Raw genomic sequence first — 23,950 nt, 5'->3', positions numbered from 1 at the left:
AAAAAACTTAAAGCAACTTGTTCCAATGTTTGGGTAATTCTCTATATGAAAGCATGATTCACATTTAGGAATCAAACAAAGTATCAATACAGTTTACACTTATTTCCCAGAAGTAAATGTCCAGTAGATATGTACATAAATGTTTTTATTTCTGTGTTAAGGTCTCCTGCTTTGTATGCAAGATTCTTTTAAGTGAAACAAAATCTGCAGTAAAATAACAAAACATAACAGAACTTCAAAGATATTTATCTTATAATTAGAGTCAAAACTTTAGAAACGTAAATATTAACAGATGCTGTCATTTTCCAACATGCATGTTTGGCTGCTGCAGGTATACAGTATTCTACTTATATATTTTTAAAAATAATAATAATAATTGCGAATGCACCTAAGACTGCAAAAGTATCAAAATATATCTAACATGGCAAAGGTTCAAAACCTTTTATTTATTTCTTTTTGCTAAAAGCAACACGAAAGCAATTAAATGAAAGATTCAACCAATACCAGCTCCAGTTTGTACTACTTACCAGAGACCTAAGTTAAACCTTGGTACTGGAGGCTTTGGTACCATTTAAAAAGAAAAATACAAATAATTTGCATACCTCCTGCAAAGCAGCAAATCTTTTAAGCATAATAGATGAAGACATGGAGTCAGTCCAAAGAGCTGCAGGCTGTGTTTGTGTGTCACTGCAGAACTTTGCCATAAACAAGTCTCCTGCTATGCCTTGTCCTCCCAAGAACTACTCCAGAAAGTCAGGGACTCTCCAGAGACTCTCCCAACATAGCACAAGAAACTAAAGCTAGAATTGGAAAATCCAGGCAGCACTAGTGCACACACTCTTTGGATCTTGGCATAATGGTTGTAATCCAGAGAGCACATTTTAAAATTAGCTAAACACTTGTGTATACCAAGAAGGACAAGAGGCTAACACACACATGCTACTTAAAACAGCCATCATGACTGTAGCTTGCCACATGGCCTTGAGGTGGGTGGGCTGTGATTAAAAAGATGGAAAAAGTCAAAAGCCACGGTAGGAATGGTTCTCTGAATTACAGTCTTACTATGCACATCACACCACTTAACTCCTTTGTGCTTCAGGTGGGGAATCTTCTAAAGAAACATACTGAAGAGAGAACACACCAAAACCAACAATGCCAAAGGGAATCCCAAACTGGCTCCTCACATTTTGAAGAGGAAGAATAATCCTCTTATCAACAGAGCTGATCAGAAAAAAAAACGCTAACAGTTTTAAAACTGAATAAAAACCTTGTGCGCCTATTAAAGGCAGCGAGGTGAATATTCCTATATATAAATATCCATTTAAAATAATAAATAAATAACTATGATACGGGGCCTTAAGCTGTATTTAAGTATGCTAACATCAGAGATTGCTTTACATACCACACACACACACACAATATTAAAATAAGGAAAATCATTTTTAGAGTTCTTGGTGTTATGTGGTATCAGGTTTCTTTCTGGTAATTGTGTTTCTCTATGCACAGCAACAGTTGATATCAGTTTAGCTTGAGAACATGCCATCATTCTATTTGTCATTTTACATACAGTGCATATGATGCTCGCTCTTTCCATCTCTCATAGCAGCAAGCAGATTCTGCTAGTATCTATAGCAGCACACCCAGGAGTGGAGAGGAAGAGTGTCAGATTTATAAATAGATAACACCTACAGTACACAATTCTATTTTCCTGTCAGTATTAAGGTTGACAGCACACCATTATGTTCTGCAAGAAATTAACTAAAAAAAACACAGCTACAACAAGCAAAACTAAGACATTCCTTCAAATCAGACATAAATAAGTGCAAATGTCTAAAGCAGGTAAACTGAAGCAACTGCTGTAACCTGTGAAGATTAGAAGCATGTACAAATATTAAGGGGGGGGAAATGAATTTTCATTTTAAACAGTTTTGTAACAGGGTCGTTGAGGCATCCAAGAGCAGGCATAAATGGTTTTAGAGTTCACAGCCTCAGCGCAAGTCGCCATAGACCATCCTCAGTCATGTGCATGCCCACATACAGGGTGGGTGGGGAAAACTGATGGTGACTTGAGCTGTACAGAGATAGAGCCAACAGCAACTTCTGTGACTGTGTTGACACTTCTCCCAAGCACAAGCAGTCTACAGCCCAGTTTACACCAACATCTCTCCACACTGAAGGAAGCACAAAATGTAGCCAAGGTAAGCCCATGGCTGCTTGTGTCAAGAAAAATAACTATATGAGCCGACTCTTATTTCTTTCAGAGGTGTAATGTAATGCATTGGTATTGATTCCTATATAGGGCTACAAGATGAGACATAGCATGTCCTCTTGTTCTATCCCTACACAAATGTATCCCTTTAATAACCAGGGTCCTGGAATATTTGTAGTATAACTAAGCTGAACTTTAAAACTACTATGTTAGACCAACATGATTTAAAAGGGAATAGTGCAATCTCGAATAGATGAAATGCAAATTAATGTATTTCACAGCATGCAATCTCACTGCTATTCCGTGCACCAAGGTTAAAATTCACTCTTTCTCATTTTTGCTGGAGCTATTTACCAGGAAAACAACATCAGCTTCTAGACAGCCTGCATACATATATATATATCTGCACACTAAGGCTGCAATCCTTTGTATCGTTTGTGCCCGCATAGACGCACTTCTGGGGCTGTACTTCTCTTGAGACACACCACAGGCCACTTCATTTTATTCCTGCTTTGATTTGATTAGGAATAGTAGGCTATCTTCAGAGACACCCCTTAGCCATCAGACAGCTCAGGTACCACCACAGTTCCAATCTATCTCCTCAGGTAAAATATTATGCATTTGTGGAGACTGAGAGCAAGTCAGAGCAACTGCTGTAAAAGGCCAGCCCAACTGAGCTTCCTCTCCCTTTTTCCATTTGTTAACTTCTGCAAGGTACAATGTTTAACAACACAGTCAATTCTGATACTTCATATGATATTGGGGCCTTGCTCTCCTTTCCTTTCCTGGGCCATTTGTAGGATCAACAGTCACCACCAGCTTTCTCCTTGTTTCCCTAACAAACATATTTCAGTATTTGTGGAGAAGCAAGATGCTCTCATCCCTGGCAAAAGGCACAATCTGCAACTGAGAATATGAGCATCATCTTTTAAGAGACTGATTCTTCACTGTCACAAGCTGCTCACATCCTCTGACCTAAAGAGAGCTCTTCTATCAATCTACCCATGTTAGAGCTTTGCAGGAGTAATCCCTCTGCAGCTTCCTAAAAGAAACAAAATACACACTGATTTTTTTCTTCTTCTTAATGCCCCTTAAGTGTCCTTACCAAAATTAAGGCAGTGCATAGAGTCCCAAAGACTTCACAGGCTAGAAGGAGAATGGGGTTCAACTGGCAGGTTAGCTTTAGACTCATATTCAAGAAAAGACTGAGGACCCGGTCAGAACTGCTGCTTCTATGGGGAAAGGATAAGGGGATGTACTTCATCTCAAAAACTAGCAGAATGGACTGTGTATAAAAACACTGCATAAGGCTGAGGTTACAACAATGGAAAGGGGGAGCAAGAGCCAACAGTGCTTAAAGGTCTTGTCTCTGAGAAGTGGGTGTTACTACTCCTTCTCTCCTCTCTGCAAGGAACAGCAAGTTTGTCCTGGCTTCCTCCTGAGTTTGTGTTGTTTTGCAAAGCAGTAGGAATATGCGAGCACTTGGTGAGGTTGCAGCCTTAAGCTTTAAAATGAAAATAAATTAAAAAATAAACCCCCTTCCAAATTTACAAAAGCCTTCCTACTCCCACATGCTGTACAGTACATTCAACAATGGTCTCAGTTTGAGATTTCTGAATACTGATGCTTTATCCTAATAAAAATTAAATTCTTCCCTTTGTCTACTCTTATTAGAAGTACCATTCTCAAATAAATACATTTAACACTGTAGTTAATTTTGTGCAGCATACCTAGTTCTAGTAGTGCAACTTTCTATTCTTCCTTTAGTCTTTCTTTTGTGTTTATAAAAATTGCTACATAAGCAAATGTGTTTAAGCAAAAGCATTCTCAAGGAGTTGTGTAATGTTTTTCTTTTACAGATCACCGAGTACCTGTAAACCTACTCTACATTAAAAGCTTCTTAAGAACAAGAGAAATGTATAAAGAATTTAAAAAACGGCTTAAAAAAATAATCCTTTCACCATTTTCTTTAGAGTGGTCTTTTAAAAGACCAATTAAAATTGCTTTTAAAAAAGGTTTAAAAAGAGACTAAAGTTCTCCCTTATAATGCAGCTTCAACTCAAAAAAGTATCCATACATACATTACTGGGGGGGAAATCTCAGTATAAAGTCTGTAGTATAAAGGAAAAAGGTAGATTGGTACATTTAGGGACCATCACAAGATCAGAGCCCTTGAAGTGCTGCCAGTAGCTGTATAGGTGCTCAGGTATCTTCTTGCTTGCTCAGTCATAATAAGCTGATCTTCAGTCTTCCCATAAACAACAGCTTCCCATTCACAATTGGCCTGCAACACATGGTCCAGGTAATAGTTACTTTCAAGTCACATCAAACTTTTTTGTTTATAAGTGAAATATGGAATCCAATTGTGGTTGCCTCACAGGAAAAGTAACTTCTCCTGGCATGACAGAATTTCAGCTTCCTCTTCTCCCTCCTGCATGCCCCACCCCAAAAATGTGCTCTGTAGGGTTGGGGGACCCTCTGAAGCAAATATAGGGAGAGTATGGGGCACAAAGAAGGGAAAGTCCATTTTATGACAGTGTCCTCACAACCAAACCTTAAAATAAAATGTATCATTTAACAATAAGAATTCAACATTTCTCAGTTTCACTAAGTGGCCCTAAGACATGCTCCTATTCTCAGCCTCAGCCCCCTCATCTGGAATGTGGAAATAATCACACCAGCAGACTTTACAGTTCAATATAAACACATTACTCCAAATACAGAAAGATCTGTTTGATGGCACCAAGCTTTTTTTGAAAAGTTTATTTTTTACAAAATGGCACAAGCCTTTGTAGGAGAAACTCACTTCAGATGCTAAGCAGTTCCATGAAATAGGTCGTCACCTATGAAAGCTTAAAGGTAAAGGTAAAGATACCCCTGACCGTTAGGTCCAGTCACAGACGACTCTGGGGTTGCGTTGCTCATCTCACTCTGTAGGCCGAGGGAGCCAGCGTTTATCCACACAGCTTCTGGGTCATGTGGCCAAGATTGACTAAGCCGCTTCTGGCAAACCAGAGCAGCGCATGGAAACTCTGTTTACCTTCCCACCAAAGTGATACATATTTATCTACTTGCACTTTGATGTGCTTTTGAGCTGCTAGGTGGACAGGAGCTGGGACCAAACAACGGGAGCTCACCCCATCGCGGGGATTGAACTGCCGACCTTCCGATCGGCAAGCCCTAGGCTCTGTTGTTTAGACCACAGTGCCACCCGCATCCCTTATGAAAGCTTATGCTATTTTAAAATAAAAAGTTTTTAAATTGTCAGCTGCAAGGTGCCATTGAACAGATTCCTCTATTATTTAAAAAACAAAGGTTTCATATTATATAAACAAACATTACTGAAAATGTCTGTGAACCACTTTGCACACTTGGCGCTCCAGCCAACTGGAGGTACAACTGCCATCTCCAGAGGACTCTTATAAAGGGTGGTCTTGAACACCAGCATCCATCTCCAATCTTTGTAATTTACTTATGCACCAGAGCCAAAGCGGAGGGCTAGATGTGAATATGGGAGGCACAGAGAGGCCTCTCATTCAGAAGCTCTCGCTACAGTGGTGGGAGGAAATCAGAGCTCCACTGAACCCATAGGAAACCTCTGTATGCAGATGCTGTGCCCAGTAAACTGACTTTGCCCTTGAAATGCATGATAAGTGATTATGATGATTAGATTTAAAGATAGATAGTGTGTTCAAAATTCTATTCACAAAAACAGTGCATGCGTGCTCCTAGCAAATATACAACTTTATTCATAGCTGCCATTCACAGCTGGGAAGGCCATAAGTTCCCAATCACAGTAAAGCCTGTTGAGGCTCCATAATTATGTAGAGAAGATTACCTGGCATAGCTGCCAAGTTTTCCCTTTTCTCGCGAGGAAGCCTATTCAGCATAAGGGAAAATCCCTTTAAAAAAGGGATAACTTGGCAGCTATGACTTTATTGCTGACAGCTTTCAAAATTTGAGTGGACTTCCAAATGTTTTCTAGTCCTGCCTGTTTTGAGGAACACATCAGGAGGAAGAGCCTATATGTGAAGTTTTCCAAGGATGGATTCTCCTTCCTGACATTTGATTCAAGAAACGGATGCTACCGTGTTTCTCCAAAAATAAGCCATAACCCGAAAATAAGCCATACCCCGAAAATAAGCCATAGTTAAAAAAAAGACATCCCCTGAAAATAAGCCACCATGTGTTTTTTTTGAGGAAAAATAAATATAAGACAGTGTCTTATTTTTGGAGAAACACGGTAAGGCTGAGGCCAGAAGGTATGTACCCATTAGATGCATGTACACATACAGTAATACATATAACATGTTTGGAAGCTAGCATCTGAATTACTCTTAACTGTCTTGCCCACATTTTTCTGCAATGTGGTTCTAGTGCACCACTAGGTTTGCACTATGTGGGATACTGAAACCTCAGCAGTACTGTTCCAAGTCTACACAGAGGGCATGGCACTAAAATCTACTTGGGTACTACTGGACTTAAAATGAAGCCTTCATATTTGCATTGCATATTTCAATACCAATGCATCATATTTGCACTGGTAAATATTGAAATTTTAGTCATAACAGATGCATTGTAAGCATCTTGCAGAAAATAAGCTGCATCAAGAACCCTCAATTCCTTATTTATATCTAAGCTGCTAAATACAAACAGAAAGGAAAAAAATGTAAAAAGTAATCTTCCAAAGAGCATATAGCCAAACTAAATAAAGCGTAATATTAACATGCATTGAATACAGACCTGGAAGGTTTTTTCTGTTTTGACATTTTTTGAAGTGCAAGTATTCTGCTTTTTCTTCATTGCTACATTCAGCTTTGTTGAACTGGAATCCTGTTTCTCTGGAGTCCTACTGCCTCTATTGTCATGTATTTCCAATAAAGGAATCATCAGGAGTGATGTAGTATATATGTTTTCTGACTAGATTTACACACAAAAAAAGTTTAAATCAAATAACTTAATTGAAGAATAAAAAACTGACATACAGGCAACTCCCCATTTATATTCAAAGGCATCACATGTTTAAGTGAAACTGTGGGTCACTTCTGAGTTCAGTGCAATATGTGCATGCATGTTCACATACATATCAGACATGCCTAAAACAGTCACTGTCTGTAATACGAACAATAAGGCCCAGCAGGTTCATCCCTATCAACTAGTGTTTAGCAACCTTATAAAAGTGGCATACTGTACTTTGAAATAACCAGCATTTGGTGATATGACTTCAATAGGCTGTATCATCTTAATTCCAATAATTCTAGCTTGAAATATTTTATGGATCCAGATAACACTAACACAAAGACCTTTCTAGCATAAAAGCTGCCTATAAATAATAATATTAAAAATGTTCCATTACAAAATGAGAGAAGACTGCTGAAACAGAAGATTTCAAATAACTATGACTTACAGAAACAAATTAGTTTACATTCTACCTTAAATATGTGCATATTTTAATTCATACTGCTCACCTGTATATCTGGAACACTGTCTTCTGTGAAAAACTGGGCACCAAGCTCTTCTTTTTCCCAAGGATCCAAAACTAATGACTTCCTGACTTTCTTCACAGAAGGATTCTAGGAGCAACATTTTAAAGAAAGAAAGACAACTGCAATCGTTTCCATAATCCATGCAATGCTAAAATACTATGTGTTTTTAAATCTATATACCGGTACTGCTCCGTATTTCATAGAAATCACTGAGCAGCTTAGAATATCATACAAGTATCACAAGTAGATTAAAAAATGAAAAATTCCACATTTTATAACAGCACAGAAATAAAACATTAATAGTAAACCAAAATAAAAATAATGACTACTACCAATTCCAAATTACAGAAGTACAATAGAGACAACTAGCCAAATATACAAGTATGTATTTCAGGTAGCAACAACACTTACACTTCTGCTATCTCCCCAACCTAAGCTTGCAACATAAAGTGGGGCAAAATTACACACTCCCTGCCCCCATGCAAAATTGCACACTTCTCTGCTCCTATGCAGGAGCACTCACAACCATTTCTGCCTCCAATAATACCCATAAAAAACAACAAGAGGTTGGTGCCCTCACCCTATTTGTAAAGAAGCTTTGAAAAAGGGTAATGTAATTTACCTCTAGTTTGCAGCCCTTGTAGAATGAATCCTCTTCTTCCTTGAAGAAGATATCTGTTCCCGTTTCCTCCTTTAAAACCTCTCTGATATCTTCTTCCAGATAGGCAAGGGGCTGTGACTAATCAAACAGGTAAAATACATCAAGCAGAAGGCAAGTCAGGAGATTATTTCTCCTAAATATCATAGCACTATGTACACTACTTTAAAAACAAGCAAACATTTAATTCTAATGCACAAGTAATTCAACTGTAAAAAGGTAAAGGGACCCCTGACCATTACGCTCAAGTCGTGACGACTCTGGGGATGCAGCACCAGAAGCTGGCCTAGGGAGCCAGCGTACAGCTTCCAGGTCATGTGGCCAGCATGACAAAGCCGCTTCTGGTGAACCAGAGCAGCACATGGAAATGCCGTTTACCTTCCTGGTGTAGCGGTACCTATTTATCTACTTGCACTTTGATGGGCTTTCGAACTGCTAGGTTGGCAGGAGCTGGGACCAAACAACGGGCGCTCATCCCGTCGCGGGGATTCAAACTGCCGACCTTCTGATCGGCAAGCCCTAGGCTCTGTGGTTTAACCCACAGCACCACCCGTGTCCCAATTCAACTGTAGTATTATTTAATTTATGGAATATCCAGAAGCAATCCACCACAACACTATGGAGATGAGGACATTAACAACAAATCAAACCATGCTTCTCTATATACCTATATACTAGTACAAAGGATTTCCATTAAACTTTCAAAGGAAGAAAGAACTGGTTTGAAGCAAAGTAACATGGCCTATCATAGCACAATCTTATATTTAAATAGAAGTCCCACTCTAATAATGATAATGTGATTTCTTACCCACCCTCCATTAGAGGAGTTAGAGGAGTTACAGCAATCTAAAACTTAATATTTAAAACAGTTTAAAATCAATTACATTTAAAAAATGGGTCCTGATGTGTGTATGTGTGTATGCGTATCCAAGGCAATGTGAACCAAAAGTTACGTAAAAGGAATATGAACAAAAATTCTACATACCACAATTTTCAGAGGGCCATATTTTTTTTCCTGAGCAGCTAAAGCATTCTTAAATGGAGTAGGGGTCCTTGGTGTTGTACCTAGCAGCGATCTTCTAATAGTAGGTGTCCTAAAACTTTCCAAGAACCAAAGTTATTTATGCAGTATGTTACTATTTAGATAGTAACTGATTAGATAAATCAGTCATTTTAAGTTACAGGTAGGTAGCCGTGTTGGTCTGACGTAGTCGAAACAAAATAAAAAAATTCCTTCCAGCATCACCTTAGAGACCAACTAAGTTTGTCATTTGTATGAGCTTTCATGTGCATGCACAAAGAAGAAGTGTCTGAAGAAGTGTGCATGCACACGAAAGCTCATACCAATGACAAACTTAGTTGGTCTCTAAGGTGCTGCTGGAAGGATTTTTTTTATCTTTTGTTCAGTCATTTTAAGTAAAGGATCCTTGGAGAGTGAATCCACTCCCCCACTTTCCTTTGATGGTATTTGCAAAGTAATTATTCAGCACATCTGGGTTTTGTTTTGTTTTCAATTCATATCAAAAAGCCATTTAAAATCAATCATATACCTACCCTGCATTTTCTTTTTGATCTTTGGGTGTTACTTCTTTATTATGTAAAGGTGTGGTAATAAGAACCTTTTGGCCACAAATTGGAGTTGATGTAAAGGCAGGATTTTCAATGTTAAACTGCTCATTTCCAGAACAGGTGTTGAAGAACTGCACATAAAACAAGAACACAAATTGTTCCATGTAGATTGAGCAGTATTCCCTCAAACTGTCTCAGAATCTGCTTATACAGCCTTAACTATTCTGGTTTTGCTTTTATTACTCTGGCCCATACACACAGTTATGAGCTGTCCAACTTGTAGCAAGACAAATTCTCATTCAGCACCATGCTATTATGGAAATTTCATAAGCATGATTCTCTACCCTTAGGTCAGAGAAAAACAATGGGCTGTACCCAGGTATGTTTTACATAGTGTAGAACCATCACTGGATACAAGCCAATCTGTTAGTATCAACATCATCACTAAATAAATAAATAAATTTCTATACCACCCTTCATCCGAGGATCACATTGCTGTCTTTGCAACCAATGAAAACTACCTTTCATTCTACTTTGACCTTTTGCTGAACTTTTGCTGAATGAGTAATCATTCCATTATTTTCAGCAATTTTCTGTAAAATTGTTGGCTTAAAGCTGTGTTGGATTTACGCCATTCAGATAACACTGGAAACAATACTAATTTGTATGGAAGAGCTGCAAGCCTTTTATAGAGCCAATCTCAATTCCTGCCATGACACAACCCAAGACAGGTCTGAGTCACGTATAGTTAAAAAGTACAGAACCAATGTACTGAGCAGGGAAGAGCTGCATACATGACTACACAATTGTTACAAGTGAATGAACAGTGCAACATCATCTTTTATTGATTTATATAGGATTTAGTAGACAACCCTGCCTAACCTATTCAATAAAACCAAGTTTAATTACATTAATTTTATTTACCTGGGAAGGAGAAAAGGGTAGTGTTTTCACTGGTGTTTGTTTTAGTGCAAAATTGGAACCATTGCTACATGAACCATCGTTCTGTTCATTGACTGATGGTGACAGTCCAGTTCTAGGTTTCTTCTTCTTGCGCAAAATAGTTGGAGGAGTACTGAACTTGGCTGCAGTTGGAGATGCTGAATCTTCTTCGTCACTTGATTTTTTGCCATCTAGTACAACACTTACATTAAATTGGCACTCCATGGCCCCATCATTGTGCTGAATCCGCATTAGTTTTACTGGAGCTTGACTGGCAGGGGACGTAGCCACGTCAGAGAGATCAAAGCTGGTGACATCACTCCATGCTACAGGATCCTACAAGAGGTGGGGGGGGGGAGAAAGAAACATTCTGCCATGTGTTTCTTGGAATAAACAGAATTATTCATTTCAACAGAATTGGACTGGTGGTATCAGTTGCTTAACTATGCACCATTATTCTAGCACAAAACAACTAAATTTAATTCTAGTCCTTACGTGCATGTCTTTTTAGTTTGATTTCAGTCTCCTAATTTTCTCTCATCTTCTTCCAGAATGTTAATTCCTAATTCTGCATTGTTTTTCTTTTACAAAAACCAAAAAGCAGCTAATAGCACTATTATTATGAAGCACTTGCAATACATAGAACAAATGCTATATATTGTGCTAATGTTAATATTTATTGTTTCTCTTTTGGATATTATGTAAAATAACTGTTTATTAAAGGCTGGAAATAAGATGATTCAGACTTACAGACTCAATGAGTTCTAGTGTCTCTGCAAATTCTGGAATGGTCTGTAGAGATGACAATACCGCATTTGCCTCCACAGCCAAATATTTGGTAGGTGAGTTCTGCTGAGCTGTTGCAGTCTGGGTTTCATCCAGATTATAGAAGTCATTTGTTTGTTCCCCAAGGCCATTTAGGGCATTTGCCATACTATCTTCCATGATGAAGCTTCCAGACCAGTTAGAAAAATTTCCAGCTTGCTAAGAATACAAAAAGTGTTGCTTTTTATTGATATTAAACATGAAAGATGACTAACATAAATTACTTTTAGGCAACCTAGGTCCCACATGAACTATCTACTTAAAGCAGTATCACCTCAATTTAAACAGTCATTGCTTCACCCAAAGCATCCTGGGAGCTGTAGTGTTTTTAAAGTCTTGTGAGAGTGGTTGGGAGACCCCAATTCCCCTCTCAGAACTACTATTCCCAGAGTTCCCTGGGAAGAGGGTCTGATTGTTAAACCACGCTGATTGGCATTTAGGCTATAGTTCAAGCATACTGGGATTCTAAGGAAAACACATTCCTTATGCAAAGAAAGAGTCAATGGCAGAAATAGCACAGAAGCTACTATTGTGCATGCAGCTCCCTTCCTGCAACATTTCTTTTGCCCTCCATAATTTAGCAATGAAAGGTATAGAAAGCACCAAGGCTTTCTTCTAAAAACTTTAAGATAGTTGTCCTAAGTAGCACATTATGTCATTCAAGCTGTCTCAACTGCCCCTCCCTCTTGTCCCACTGTCCCAGTTGTGCAGGGAAAACAAACAGGATTCCCTCGAGGAGTCCTGTATAAGCAAAGGAGAAGCAGAATACACCTATGAAACAAATCAAAATTATAAAGCCCTTGTTCATTAATTTGTTTAAAATATGCACAGTAAAAGATCATTAGCCACCATGACATCATGATATTTATACAAAAAGTTCTTACAGATGAGACTCTCTTTCTCCTGATTTCATTCTCAGCCGACATAAGTAACAGCTCAAGTTCCTTAATTTTTTTCTCTTTGTCAGGATCATCATCAAATGGCTGCTGATGCATACATTGAAGAAAGAAACACCACCAAAGGACAAAGTGTTATATTTAAGACACATTACTGAGAATGACAACATATTTGCTGTTATAATTATCCGTAAACTCAATTAAACTTTGATAAGTTCTCGTTCAAAACATGAGCCCACTGGTTCACGTGTACCCAGAGGCCGTCCCTGGTGCCCATAAGTTCCAACCCCACTATCCCCCCTGACTGCTTTTCAAGATTAGTTGAACATAGGAGAAATTCTGAAGGGTCACAGGCTCACAATTGGGGATCATTACTCCACCACCCTATGCCAAAAGGACTCCTCACAGTAGAAGTAGTCTTTAAAGAAGCCCTCTGTTGGCTACAGTAGGTTTTTGAAGCTTCATTACAATGGAAGAGAGGTGGTTGTGGGTTGCAGCTAGGGAGGAAAGGATTGTTGTTTTCCTGCCCGGCTGCAACTCTCCAAAGTTGCAGGCCCCGAGCACAGGAGGACTCTCCCCCTCCAGCAGTTTCTAGCAACTGGTATTCAGAATAGTTTGTTTTAAACTACAGTGTTATTTAATACGATGTGCTAGGCAGGCCACTGTAGGCCACACAATCTCTATCTGCCCCCAAAGAAAAGGGGGAACACCTTATAACCTTTGAAACTAATCTTACACACACAGAATTCCTCTCAAAGTGCTCTCCTAGAGGTCACATTATACACAAGCCATTATTCCTTTTAATGGAACTGCTGCTCAACACAATCCTGGTGATAAAGTCCTCAAACTAAAACATTTGCATGCTACCTGCCAAATATTTTTTGCCATATTCTCATAAAAAGCTTAAAAATTCATCACAATAGCCAGAACTTACCTGAATGAAATTTGAAGAAGTTGTGACATGGTCAATGCAGTTGCCTTCTGTTGAAACATATTGATATCCTGGGATCTAACAAATCAGAACTGTTCTTTATACATTGATTTCTAAAACATTTTTTCAATTTAAACAAATGCTTTAAATTTGACATACTTCTTTTCAAAAACTGATCAATTTGAGACAAATTGGGAACTCTCAGGTTATTAAATTATAAAAGCAAATTTATCCACCGTATCACTTTCATCACAATATCCATTTATCACACTTTCAATTTCTCACAGTATCACTTGGAGACAAGAGCTCATTTTCTGAGTTAAAAAAAAAAGCTTGTTGAGGCAGTAAACATTAGTTTTTTAAATAAAAATTCTGAAGATATTTCCTCAACAACTATTTTTTAAACAACAATAGTTTCTTTGTGATATAAGTTTTAACAGAGTGAGCAACCTTGTTGGGTTGGCAAGATGCAATGCACATGCTCTTAGATGGAACTGAGTATCTAAAGTCTAAATTAGCTGCCTAGTAGCTTTCAATGTTTCACTGTTGATATTTAAAGCCCTAAACAACTTGGGACCAGGATACATAGAAGACAGCCTCCCTTGGCATAAACCAAGCCCGTCTTTTTTGTAAACCGCTTTAATGTTTTTTTTCTACAATCAAGCAGTATATAAATTTTATGAAATAAATATATTTCTAAGTTTTCACAAGGAGAAGGAATATCCTCCTTTGGGCCATTCATGAGGCAAAGACAGTAATAACTTTTAAATACCCCCTAAGAACTAACATTTACCCAACTTTTCCTGGACTCCAACTAACTCCCCAACCTCTGTTTTGTACCCTGCCCCATTTGTAATACAGTTTTGTTTCTATTCTTAGTCTATTTTTGGAAACATCACTCAGTGTCATTTATTATTATGGTTCTTACACAAACTACTTCAATTTTTATTATATCCATCAGTATTCATCCATCACTACGCATTTTTAATAAATAAATGAAACAGAAAACATCTATACCAGAAAAAGAGAGGATTTCAGTGGATTAGCTTGTCATGCCAGCTTCATCTAGTGAAATCCCTTGCTTTACATAACTATGAAAGTACAGCAGCATTGCCCTATTTTTCACCTGGCTAGCCATAGCCCTCAGCCTAATTTCTAAAGTCCTTTACAGAAGACTAATCTCTTCGCTGGTAGCACACCGACTGAGAATGAAGAGAGAGCAAGAGAGGCGGTGTATAGGGAGATGCAAAAAGAGAAAGGGCTGCTGAGAGTAATAAAAACAGTGGCCCTACTCACCACTGGAGAGAATGCAGCTCTAATATAAAAAAGTTACCCATCCATTTTAATATATGCTTCCTCCCCCCCCCTTTTTTTTAAAAGAATGTAGACACACACAAAAGGTTCTGAGGAACTTACATGTGCCTGCACTGGTATGTAAAACTGATTTGGGGTATGAAGATGGTCTGTAGATGCACAAGTTTTGTGTGGCAGTTTTGACGAACAAGGTCGCTCAGTCTTGATTCCATCTTGTAAATATCCTTCTTGTTCTACTTTTCTTCGCATAGTGGAGTTCCAATGATTTTTGATAGAATTGTCAGTCCTAAATAAATCATGGGACAGGATCCAGCCAAAGTTAAGCAATATAAAGCCTCATGTATTCAATGGATGAGAGTTAATCACCTGCTTAACTCTTATTGAAATGAATTAAAACATAAACAATATTTAACTTTGGCTGCATTGTGCCCAAAATGTAGAAATTATGTGGTTACATATTGCATTGACCTGAGAGCTTAGCTACATCAAGATAGAAACAATGAGAGAACGAATGTCTTAAGAAGGAAAGTTACCTTTCAATACTTCTCTAAATTAAAAAATTTCAAATATTTCTAAAACAGTACAATATTTCTTTTTCATAATAATAGAAAGGGACGGGGGATCTAAGAGGATTCATCCTAACAGAAACTTGCACAAGTAGAATTTTAAAATGTTTCTCTTCCTCTATTGGATTCCACCAATGTTTCTTTGTTGTTGGAATCATAGCCGTCTGGAGGAAGGAATCTGTATTACTTCAACTGCTCCAAATATAGCATTAACAACTATTTGATTCAGATTTTAAAATAACTCAAAATGCAAGATAAATTGCAGAGCAGAAAAGAACAAAAGATGAAATATGATAAGCAGGACATTTGTAATTACTTAGTCAACAAATCCTGCAAATCCACTGAGAGATAATCCATTTCTTGGATATTTCTTCCTACCGGTAGTTCACCCTTTAGAAATAAACTTTGACACTATCAATGCTGATTCTGGGGAGAACTTACACAGCTTAGCCCTGTAACATTCTTGGCATGGCAGGGGCTGATGGGAGGGGGGAAATAGATGTTGCAATATCAAGCAACATCGTGGGTGCTTGAAGAAACTAAAGGAGTTCAGTAGATTGCTGGCTGGTTACTTGAGCCAGAAGGCCACAGGGCATTTAATATACCAAACTCCCTTCTTTCATTTTCTAAGCCTCGGTGGTTGCTGGCTGATGTAATCATGCCTGCCCAGAAACACATGCAAGGAAGGACCCCCCTCCTCCAAACACACAGACACACAAACACCAGCCCAATGAGCCTAGCTGGGAAAACTACTAGGCACTGCTCTACAAGTTTAAGAGAAATCTATGGAGATCAGTCGGAGACACTGGATGCTTGGCAAGATTGGCCAGGCAGAGGGACTTTCATTGCTATGGCACAGCCTACTACACAAAACGTTGAGTTAAGACATGGCATAGAGAAGGGTGGAGCTTCTTTGAACATGCTAATCTGGGAGTGGTGGGAGGCCAGTGCCAATTATTTTGGCATAAGTTTCAGAAACCGAGAAATAACAGTGCGGTTTTACCTTCCGGGAAGCAACTTTGCAATTTCAGCCCATCGATTTCCCAAGCGTTTGTGAGCTTCATAGATGATCCTGTCCTCCTCCTCAGTCCATGAAGATTTCTTTACCTCAGGATTAAGGTGATTATGCCACCGTTCTCGACATTGCTTCCCTATTCTTCCTTTTAAGTGCTTTGCAATCAAAGACCAGCGCTTTGGACCATATTTCTGAACCAGCTCAATAACCTGGAACACAAATTGAACAGCAACAGTATGCAACTGATTAGTATATAAGAAAACAATAGCCATATTCATGATAAAGAATTAGGAATTACATTTATTTAGGCTATTTGTACTTGAAAAATAATAGCAATATGAAGTAGTACAAGATTGTGTCAGGCAAAATGATTAACAGTTATATTTCAAAAGTTCCAAAATACAGAGTGACACTGACTTTTTAAATAAAAAAACTGTACAGCATCCAACCAATGAGAAAGAAAATGCATTTTGGAAAACAGTCTGAAATATATCACTCTGCCTTTCCACATACTGTGTGGCCAAATACAGGATGAAATTAGAAAGCTTTTAACATGTAAGAAAAACAAACCAATTGTAACATTTTAACACACCATAGTTAAATACATGACAATGTTGTGGAAAACTGATAACATTATCCTATGGGAAATGAAATCAATTTGGGAAAATATTCAAGCAATTTAATTTATATTTTGGTTTTCATCCAAGTAAACTCTTAAGAGCACAACAATGGGACTGTGAACTCCATCCTACAATTGAGTCGGCCATAAGGTAAAAGCAGGGTAGTGCACTTGGGCAATCCTACTGTGCTTTCAGAAACATAATTAATAACCAAGAAAAATATAGATCAATTACCCTCTGATCCTCTTCCTTAGTCCAGGGGCCTTTAATAAGTTCTGGATTCAGGACTTTTTGCCAACGGTGCTGGCACTGAAAATCGGAACGATTCTGCAGAAGAATGAAAAAAATCACTGTATAATTCCAACTGAATCCATAAGGCTCCACTATACACCCAGAGCTTCCATTAGGAGCTCTGTTGTTGACTTCAGTGCGGGAGACATCTTGGCACATGCAATGGAGATGCACATGTGGCTTTTGAACTCTTGTATGTAAAATAAGAAAAATCTCATTGAAATAATTTTTACTTACTTGTAGATGACTAGCAATGAATGTCCAGTCACTTGTACCATGCTGTTCTACTAGCTTCTTCAGCTTTTCATCCTGTTAATACAGTTTTAAAAAACTTATAAATAGACACATGACATTAGATCTAAACATAAAGAAAAGCCATTACCTGGTTAAGGCTCACCTCATCACGTGTCCATTTTACTCTGTTACATATCTTCTTCGTTCCTTTTTGTTGTGGTACTTCATAGTCATGATCTGCATAGTGAAGGTCGTCATCATCTTCCTCACTGCAAAGTGCAAGCTAATATTAAGTTAACATTGACAGTGAAACCATGCTTATACAACATCTTGAGAAATATTTTTTAAAAAATAACAAATCATCAACAGAAGGCCCAATTTCAATTGTGGAACAGTAGCATGAGGGAAGGACGGGTTTTCTTCATCGTTTTCCCATTGACACCCCCTGCACTGCTTTCAGTTAAGAAAAAAATGTGTGGCATCCAAGCAAAAGATTCAAATATGCCATTTAGGCAGGATCCAATATGGTCCTGAGTATCGTTTTGTTTTATTTAAGGTCTGTCTTGTTGAAGAAGAGTGACTGCATAAGAACTTGTTAATTTTTTATTGGAAAACCACAAACATAACTAAACAAGTGTCCAGATTGCGTTAAAGGTGGCCCTGTGTATAGGGAAACACACCATGCATTTTTCTATGTTAAATTTATTTCTATACAATAAAGTTGTGCAGCAAATAGCATTAAGATGGGAACTCATGATGAAATAAAAGAAATAGGAAGCAGATTGTCATCACCCTTGTACCTCCTTGATGTCTATGCGCCATCTACTGGCCTAATAAAATACTAATTTTCAAAACTACTGTACAGTATTAGGTATTTACGTCAAAAAATTTATTTGTCCATATTTGTATCACACTTCCTTCCTTTCAAAAAGAGGGTATAACAATTAAAGAACAGGAAAAAACCCAATGGCTTCTCACCTCCGTCCTCTTTACAATATCTGTTTGTGACACAATCTTAATATATGTGAATGCCTGTTTTAGACAAGCATGTTTCAGCAGCTGCTTCCCTTCAGCCTTTCTAATAAATGTGCAGAAATAAATATTTTACAAATTTCCTATAGACGTGAGATGTAAGGTTACCAAAGAGCTATGCTTTTTAAATTACAGACAAGTGTACTACTGGTACATGATAGTCCCTGGATAGCTGGCCAGTTTGGTGGCACTGGATACTTTAAAGCCAGGCTAGACAGATATATGTGCACACATGCATGTGTGCAGGATTGGGGTTGAGTAGACACTGAGGAACAGAAAGAAGGGAGCTTACAACTATATTGGGATAATAAAAAGCAATACTAATTCTGAAGCATACTCTTTCCACGGTTCCTCTGCCTCCATCTAACTTAGGCTTTGAGTGTTTATGGAGACAAATACCTGTACTGTAGTTTATAGGTTGCTTAACCCATGATGTAATCATGAATGTCAGCATAACTCTCAGTCACCAGAGGGCTTCCTTTTCTACATTGCTGGATGCCTTCCTTGGTGTGACACTTGTTAGAGAATCCACACAAGAGGGAGTGAAGCAACTGTTCCTAAATTGTATTGAAGAAATCCTATTCTTCCCAAAGATACTTCCCTGTAAAGAATGCACTGATTTCCCCAATGTAGGAAACAGTAACACTTTGAGGAAGCTGGTACTAGTGCCATGATGCAAAGTCATAAATCACTGTATAAATTCAAGAGAGACAAATAAGTTATCCCATGTAAACCTTTTAGGAACAGTGTTCCCATGTACTGTAATATAATACACAGGGGGTGCGCACACGCACGCACGCACGCACACACACACACACACACTATGCATACATTCCTCATACACAACATTCCTCTGTATGCACTTAATTTGACAAAGGCATTGTTTTTTCTGAGGCCCTTATGAGATATGCTTAGTTTCCTATGTGTATATGATGAGCATGTACATGAGATGCCCACATCAACTGACTTCTCTCAAGATGTCATTCTTCAGGGAACTTAGCTCAGCTAGTATTTCTTTCTTTACTGTAGAAAGCAGTCACTCTCTTTCTTCATTGAGACAATGAGTAATTTTTCCTTGCACAACACAATGTTCTCCCCCTCTCCTCCCCATGTGCCCTCTCAAATATGGTGGTGTTCAGATTTGGGGATGGTGTGGAGTGCACATAGGGAGAGAAAAATCACAACAATTCAGCTGAATGCTACCCCATGGTTTCAACATTAAAAACAAACCTTAGAAAGAACATTACTGCTCTGCTTTGTAAAGGGGTATGGCAGGGTTGAGCCTTGCACATACAGTAATAAATCTTATGTTATATACATTGAAAGCTAGGAGACGACTCAGATGTTTAGGATAGCAGCTGGGCAATTCTTGATGCTTCATTTGTCTTGTTTTTCTGCTAAAAAAAATAAACGTTTTGACAAAACAAAGAACAAGAAATACTGCTTAACACTACATTTGAACCAGGCCATGATCTCCTATTTTAAGCCATGTTCACATTCAAAAAGTAACCTGGATACCTAGTTTGATACTGTACATGAAACTATCTACACCAGAATGAAATTCTTACACATTCTTGTTTTGAGATCTGTATGTTAATTCTATGATCATACAGGGTGTAAATTTTGGAGAGATTTGTTGTAGAAATATGAAAAAATGTTTGTATGAGAATAAAACACACTGTACATGTCTTTATATGCAGGCAAGACACTCTCTCTTGTCAAGTCATTAAGGTCAACATGGACATTGCTTTCCTCCCTGTTGCAGCCCCCCCCCCAACAACAATAATTAGCTTTCTACCTTGCCTTCCCAAGGAATAAAACATATGCCATGTCTGATTTAGTAACAGCTGTACAATCTACTATTCTCATACAGAGGAAGGTTAAAAAAAAGAAAACCACTGTATCGACACTACAATAAATAAACAACAGAGGGAAATACCAGGAAAGAGGACATGAATTACCAATATAAAGACTCTTTTGTCATTGTTATGTGACTCGATGCCAAAACGCACACAAAAAAAGAAAAAAGGGTGGAGCCCAGAGGGCAGTATGTTTCCAAAGGGGGAACTTAGTGTTTGGAATAGCGCTGTAGCTGGGGGCAGGGTGGAGAACCAAGTGAAAAGATGACTACTGAATACACGAGAATCAAGTGAAAAGATTACAACTGATGATACAAGATTCTGTGTCTCCTTGTGCTCTGCGAAAAATATTAATGATGTCGGGAGACCGGGGGGTGGGGGAGAGGACCTTAATTGGCATTGGTAAGATGCACTCAGGTCGGGGCGCTGGGGCGCAAGAGTGAATGGACCAAGGATCCGATGGTCAGGGCACGTGGAAACGGCAGCGAGGATCTCCTGAGGCGAGGGGAATCTGTGGAGACGGCCGGAGGGCTGTCAGGAGCCCCCTATTCCAGCGGATAGGCAGGGCTCAGGTTCTCCTAGTGGAAAGGTCCCGGGCATCAGGCAGGGCGCTGGAGATGCCTTGGGGAGGGGGCGATCGGGAGGGTCTGCGGGGGCCACTCACCTGCGCGGCCTCTTCGCCATCCTTGGCGCGCACCATAAGGCGAGAAGAAGGGAGCGCGGCTGTCACCACCGGCCAAGGCGCGCAGCCCCCAGAGGGCGAGCCCGGGGGCGGGGAGGGGGGCGCGGCTGCCTTTCAGCCCCGGCCGCGCCTCGCCCCCCGCATGGGGGACATGGCCTTAAGCCCAGCGAAAGGGATGGGAAGCCGGGCTCCAAGTCCCCCGCCTCCTCCTCCTCCTGTGGCCTTGCTCGGCTGTCAAGGCTCGGAGCTCCTCCGGCAGGGCTGCTTTCCCCCCAGGCGCCGCCACCGCCGCCCTCGCTGGCTTCTTTTTCTTCTTTTTTTTGTCCCTGCCGCCGAATCTCGCGCCCAGCCTCTTTCCAGAGCCGCCGTTTGAATCTGCGCACGCGGACTGCTACGCCATTGGCTACTCCAGAAAGCACGCGACCAAGCAGGGGGGCTGGTGCGAGGGAGGAGGGGGAACGGCCAGTAAGGGGAGAAAGGTGGCGGGATATGGAAAGGAGCCGGAGGGCGGGCTAAGGCGCAAGGCATGCTGGGGGAGGGAGTCCTTTCGTCTTCCAGGGCTTGTGAGGGAAGAAAACAACCGAAACGAAAACGGCCCGTTTTTAAGGGCAATAGCCAAAGGCAACTCACGAACGGGCAAAATACCCTCTGCGATATGTACGGAGTCAGCCTGTTGTGCCGCTTTCCTTTTCCCACACGTTAAACGTAGCGAGAATTTCGGTCTTGGAATCCGTTCCTCTTACCGACCATGTACGCCGTACGGTATACAAGACTGGGCACTCGTGAATTCGCCTTTCTCGGGACAGAAAAATCTATATTAATTAACGATAATATAATTGACATTAAAACAAACAAACACGGCATTAAGAAAAGGAATGAATTGCAACACTGCGAAGAGATTTTATATCTGTGATAGAAGGGAAAAGAAAAAAGCAAGGTCTCCTTCGAGCCGGAATCGAACCAGCGACCTAAGGATCTCCGTGTGGAGCAGCGCCTCTACAGTCCTCCGCTCTACCAGCTGAGCTATCGAAGGGACGTTGAATTCGCTGCTTCTGTTTTCTGTATACAAAGTTTCAGTACAACTGCTGGAGGGAAAAACCGCTGGCTAACACATTTCCAACTCTTCATTGGCACTTATCACTGTGTTTATATATTATTAACGGCCGCGTATGTAAACAATTTGAGATTAAGAGAGGGGCTTTTTTAAGGCTGGTTCTGACGGCAATAGATATAACCATGCTACTGGTCAATAGTTCTACAATACAGTACAGTATCTCTAAAAAGTCATTTCAGTAGTCGACAGTAAATGTGAATTCAGGGGCGGCCTTAGGGGAAGGGCCCCCTGAGCTCAGCCGATGCATTTTTTGGATGTACTCTCTGCTGCAGTGAGAAGCAAAAAGCAAGCGACTGTAACATTCAACCTCCCACCCCCAATGTTCTATTAGTTTTTGGGGTACTAACTACAAAAATTATCTTCCTTCAATTAGCTTTAAAGTATGGTTCTTTTTCAACTTCAACGTCATTTGCGCTACGTACGTAGCTAGTTCAAATACAAGGGAGCACTTCAAATACAACCAACGCTAGAAGCACTATATAAATTACTGTATAAATTACAATAAAATAAAGCTTAAGGGGTAAGCTGGATGGCTTTTTAATTTTATTTTATTTATTATTTTTAAAGATAAAAATAATGGGTATTCCAAAATAAATTATGCTTACAGTACTGAGATAGGAACTGCTACAAAACAGAAAACTTATTAAAAGTAAAATCTGTGACACGTCTGTTGTGTTACATAGTGCGCTGCGTGCATCAGTTTAGTCGTGATTTTATTTAGCTAATTTCCTCACACTGCTTTACACAGTACATATGTACTGTTGCTGACCAGGATTCATAGAATTGTAGGGTTGGAAGGGACTCCAATACCATTTAGTCCAACTCCCTGCAATGCAGGAATATGCAGCTGGCATGGAAACCATGACCTTGGCATTATCAGCACCATGCTCTAACCAAAGGAACTAGCCGCCATTTAAGTGTTAAACGTGTCTATTTTGACTTATGTCAGTGTGCAATAAACAACCCCATTTTTAAGATCTATGTGAATTTATATTACTAGTTAGATCTGCCATGTTGTACTACTGCCACTGTCCAAAGGTTCACAAGAGTTCTATAACAGGTGTCTACTGGGGAAGCTTGCTTACAGGGTGTTAGAAGCGTTAGAATACTAAATCATTCAAAATGTTTTCAATAAGTGCTTGCAGCTTTGTGTGATGACTTAATAACTACATTTTTCTGATCTAGCAATATTTCAACTACATTTTTTTAAAAATCTAGCAATATTTCAATTCCACATTTCAAACAACTGAGTCGTGCATTTAGTGGAGGAACTGCAGCTGTTTAAAGTCTGTTGACTACTACTGGTATGTTGCTCAAAAAGCTGAAAGTTTCTAGTTGAGTCCAAAATATTTTGAATATAGAACAGGATGCATTTTGTGAAGTTCTTTCTATTCCATTGCCTTTTAAAAACAAACACCAAAATAAAACCCTATTTTGACAGTAGCTTGCAGTACAATACACATATAAGCCTGCTGGGGAAACAGCTATACAGCTTCAAATGGATATTGTAACTCATGAATTATGGCCATTTCTATTTCTGAAGCGTTTCATGCAGACTCATGAGTTACATGTTCCATAAATAGGATGGAGGAGCTTCCAGTATGGTCAGCTGAGAGGGACATGAGGATGACAAGATGTTATTTAAACCACAAACCTATGGAAAGGCCTCAGCAAGTAAGCGTGAGGTGGGTAAATATCAATACTCTC

At 39.3% G+C, this 23,950-nt stretch overlaps 1 protein-coding gene and 1 non-coding gene across 4 annotated transcripts; both read right to left on the bottom strand.

Annotated features, from left to right (window-relative positions):
- Positions 1 to 21,453, bottom strand: MYBL1 (MYB proto-oncogene like 1). Of its 3 annotated transcripts, none has more exons than XM_035126197.2 (16): positions 21,112 to 21,453; positions 17,720 to 17,825; positions 17,560 to 17,631; positions 17,266 to 17,358; positions 16,400 to 16,620; positions 14,933 to 15,116; positions 13,520 to 13,594; positions 12,574 to 12,675; positions 11,615 to 11,848; positions 10,847 to 11,200; positions 9,908 to 10,053; positions 9,339 to 9,453; positions 8,318 to 8,434; positions 7,678 to 7,782; positions 6,953 to 7,129; positions 1 to 4,493 (listed from the first exon to the last, which is right to left on the bottom strand). In XM_035126197.2, the coding sequence occupies exons 1-16, from the start codon at positions 21,129 to 21,131 to the stop codon at positions 4,365 to 4,367; spliced, it is 2,250 nt and encodes a 749-aa protein (XP_034982088.1). In that variant the 5' UTR covers positions 21,132 to 21,453; the 3' UTR covers positions 1 to 4,364. The 3 variants fall into 3 exon arrangements, with proteins under 3 accessions (XP_034982088.1, XP_034982084.1, XP_034982086.1); XM_035126193.2 differs by lacking the exon at positions 21,112 to 21,453 and adding an exon at positions 19,819 to 20,355; XM_035126195.2 differs by lacking the exon at positions 21,112 to 21,453 and adding an exon at positions 19,819 to 20,355 and having other exon boundaries at positions 12,574 to 12,672.
- Positions 21,454 to 22,069: 616 nt separating this feature from the next.
- TRNAY-GUA (transfer RNA tyrosine (anticodon GUA)) lies at positions 22,070 to 22,162 on the bottom strand. The gene is made up of 2 exons: positions 22,126 to 22,162; positions 22,070 to 22,105 (listed from the first exon to the last, which is right to left on the bottom strand). It is a non-coding gene; the product is annotated as a tRNA-Tyr (tRNA).
- Between the last annotated feature and the right edge of the window lie 1,788 nt (positions 22,163 to 23,950).

This window comes from Zootoca vivipara, chromosome 8, assembly GCF_963506605.1.
Source record: "Zootoca vivipara chromosome 8, rZooViv1.1, whole genome shotgun sequence".
NCBI lineage: Eukaryota > Metazoa > Chordata > Lepidosauria > Squamata > Lacertidae > Zootoca > Zootoca vivipara.
The sequence above is the reverse complement of the archived record's forward strand: the minus strand, read 5'-3'. Positions and strand labels throughout refer to the sequence as shown.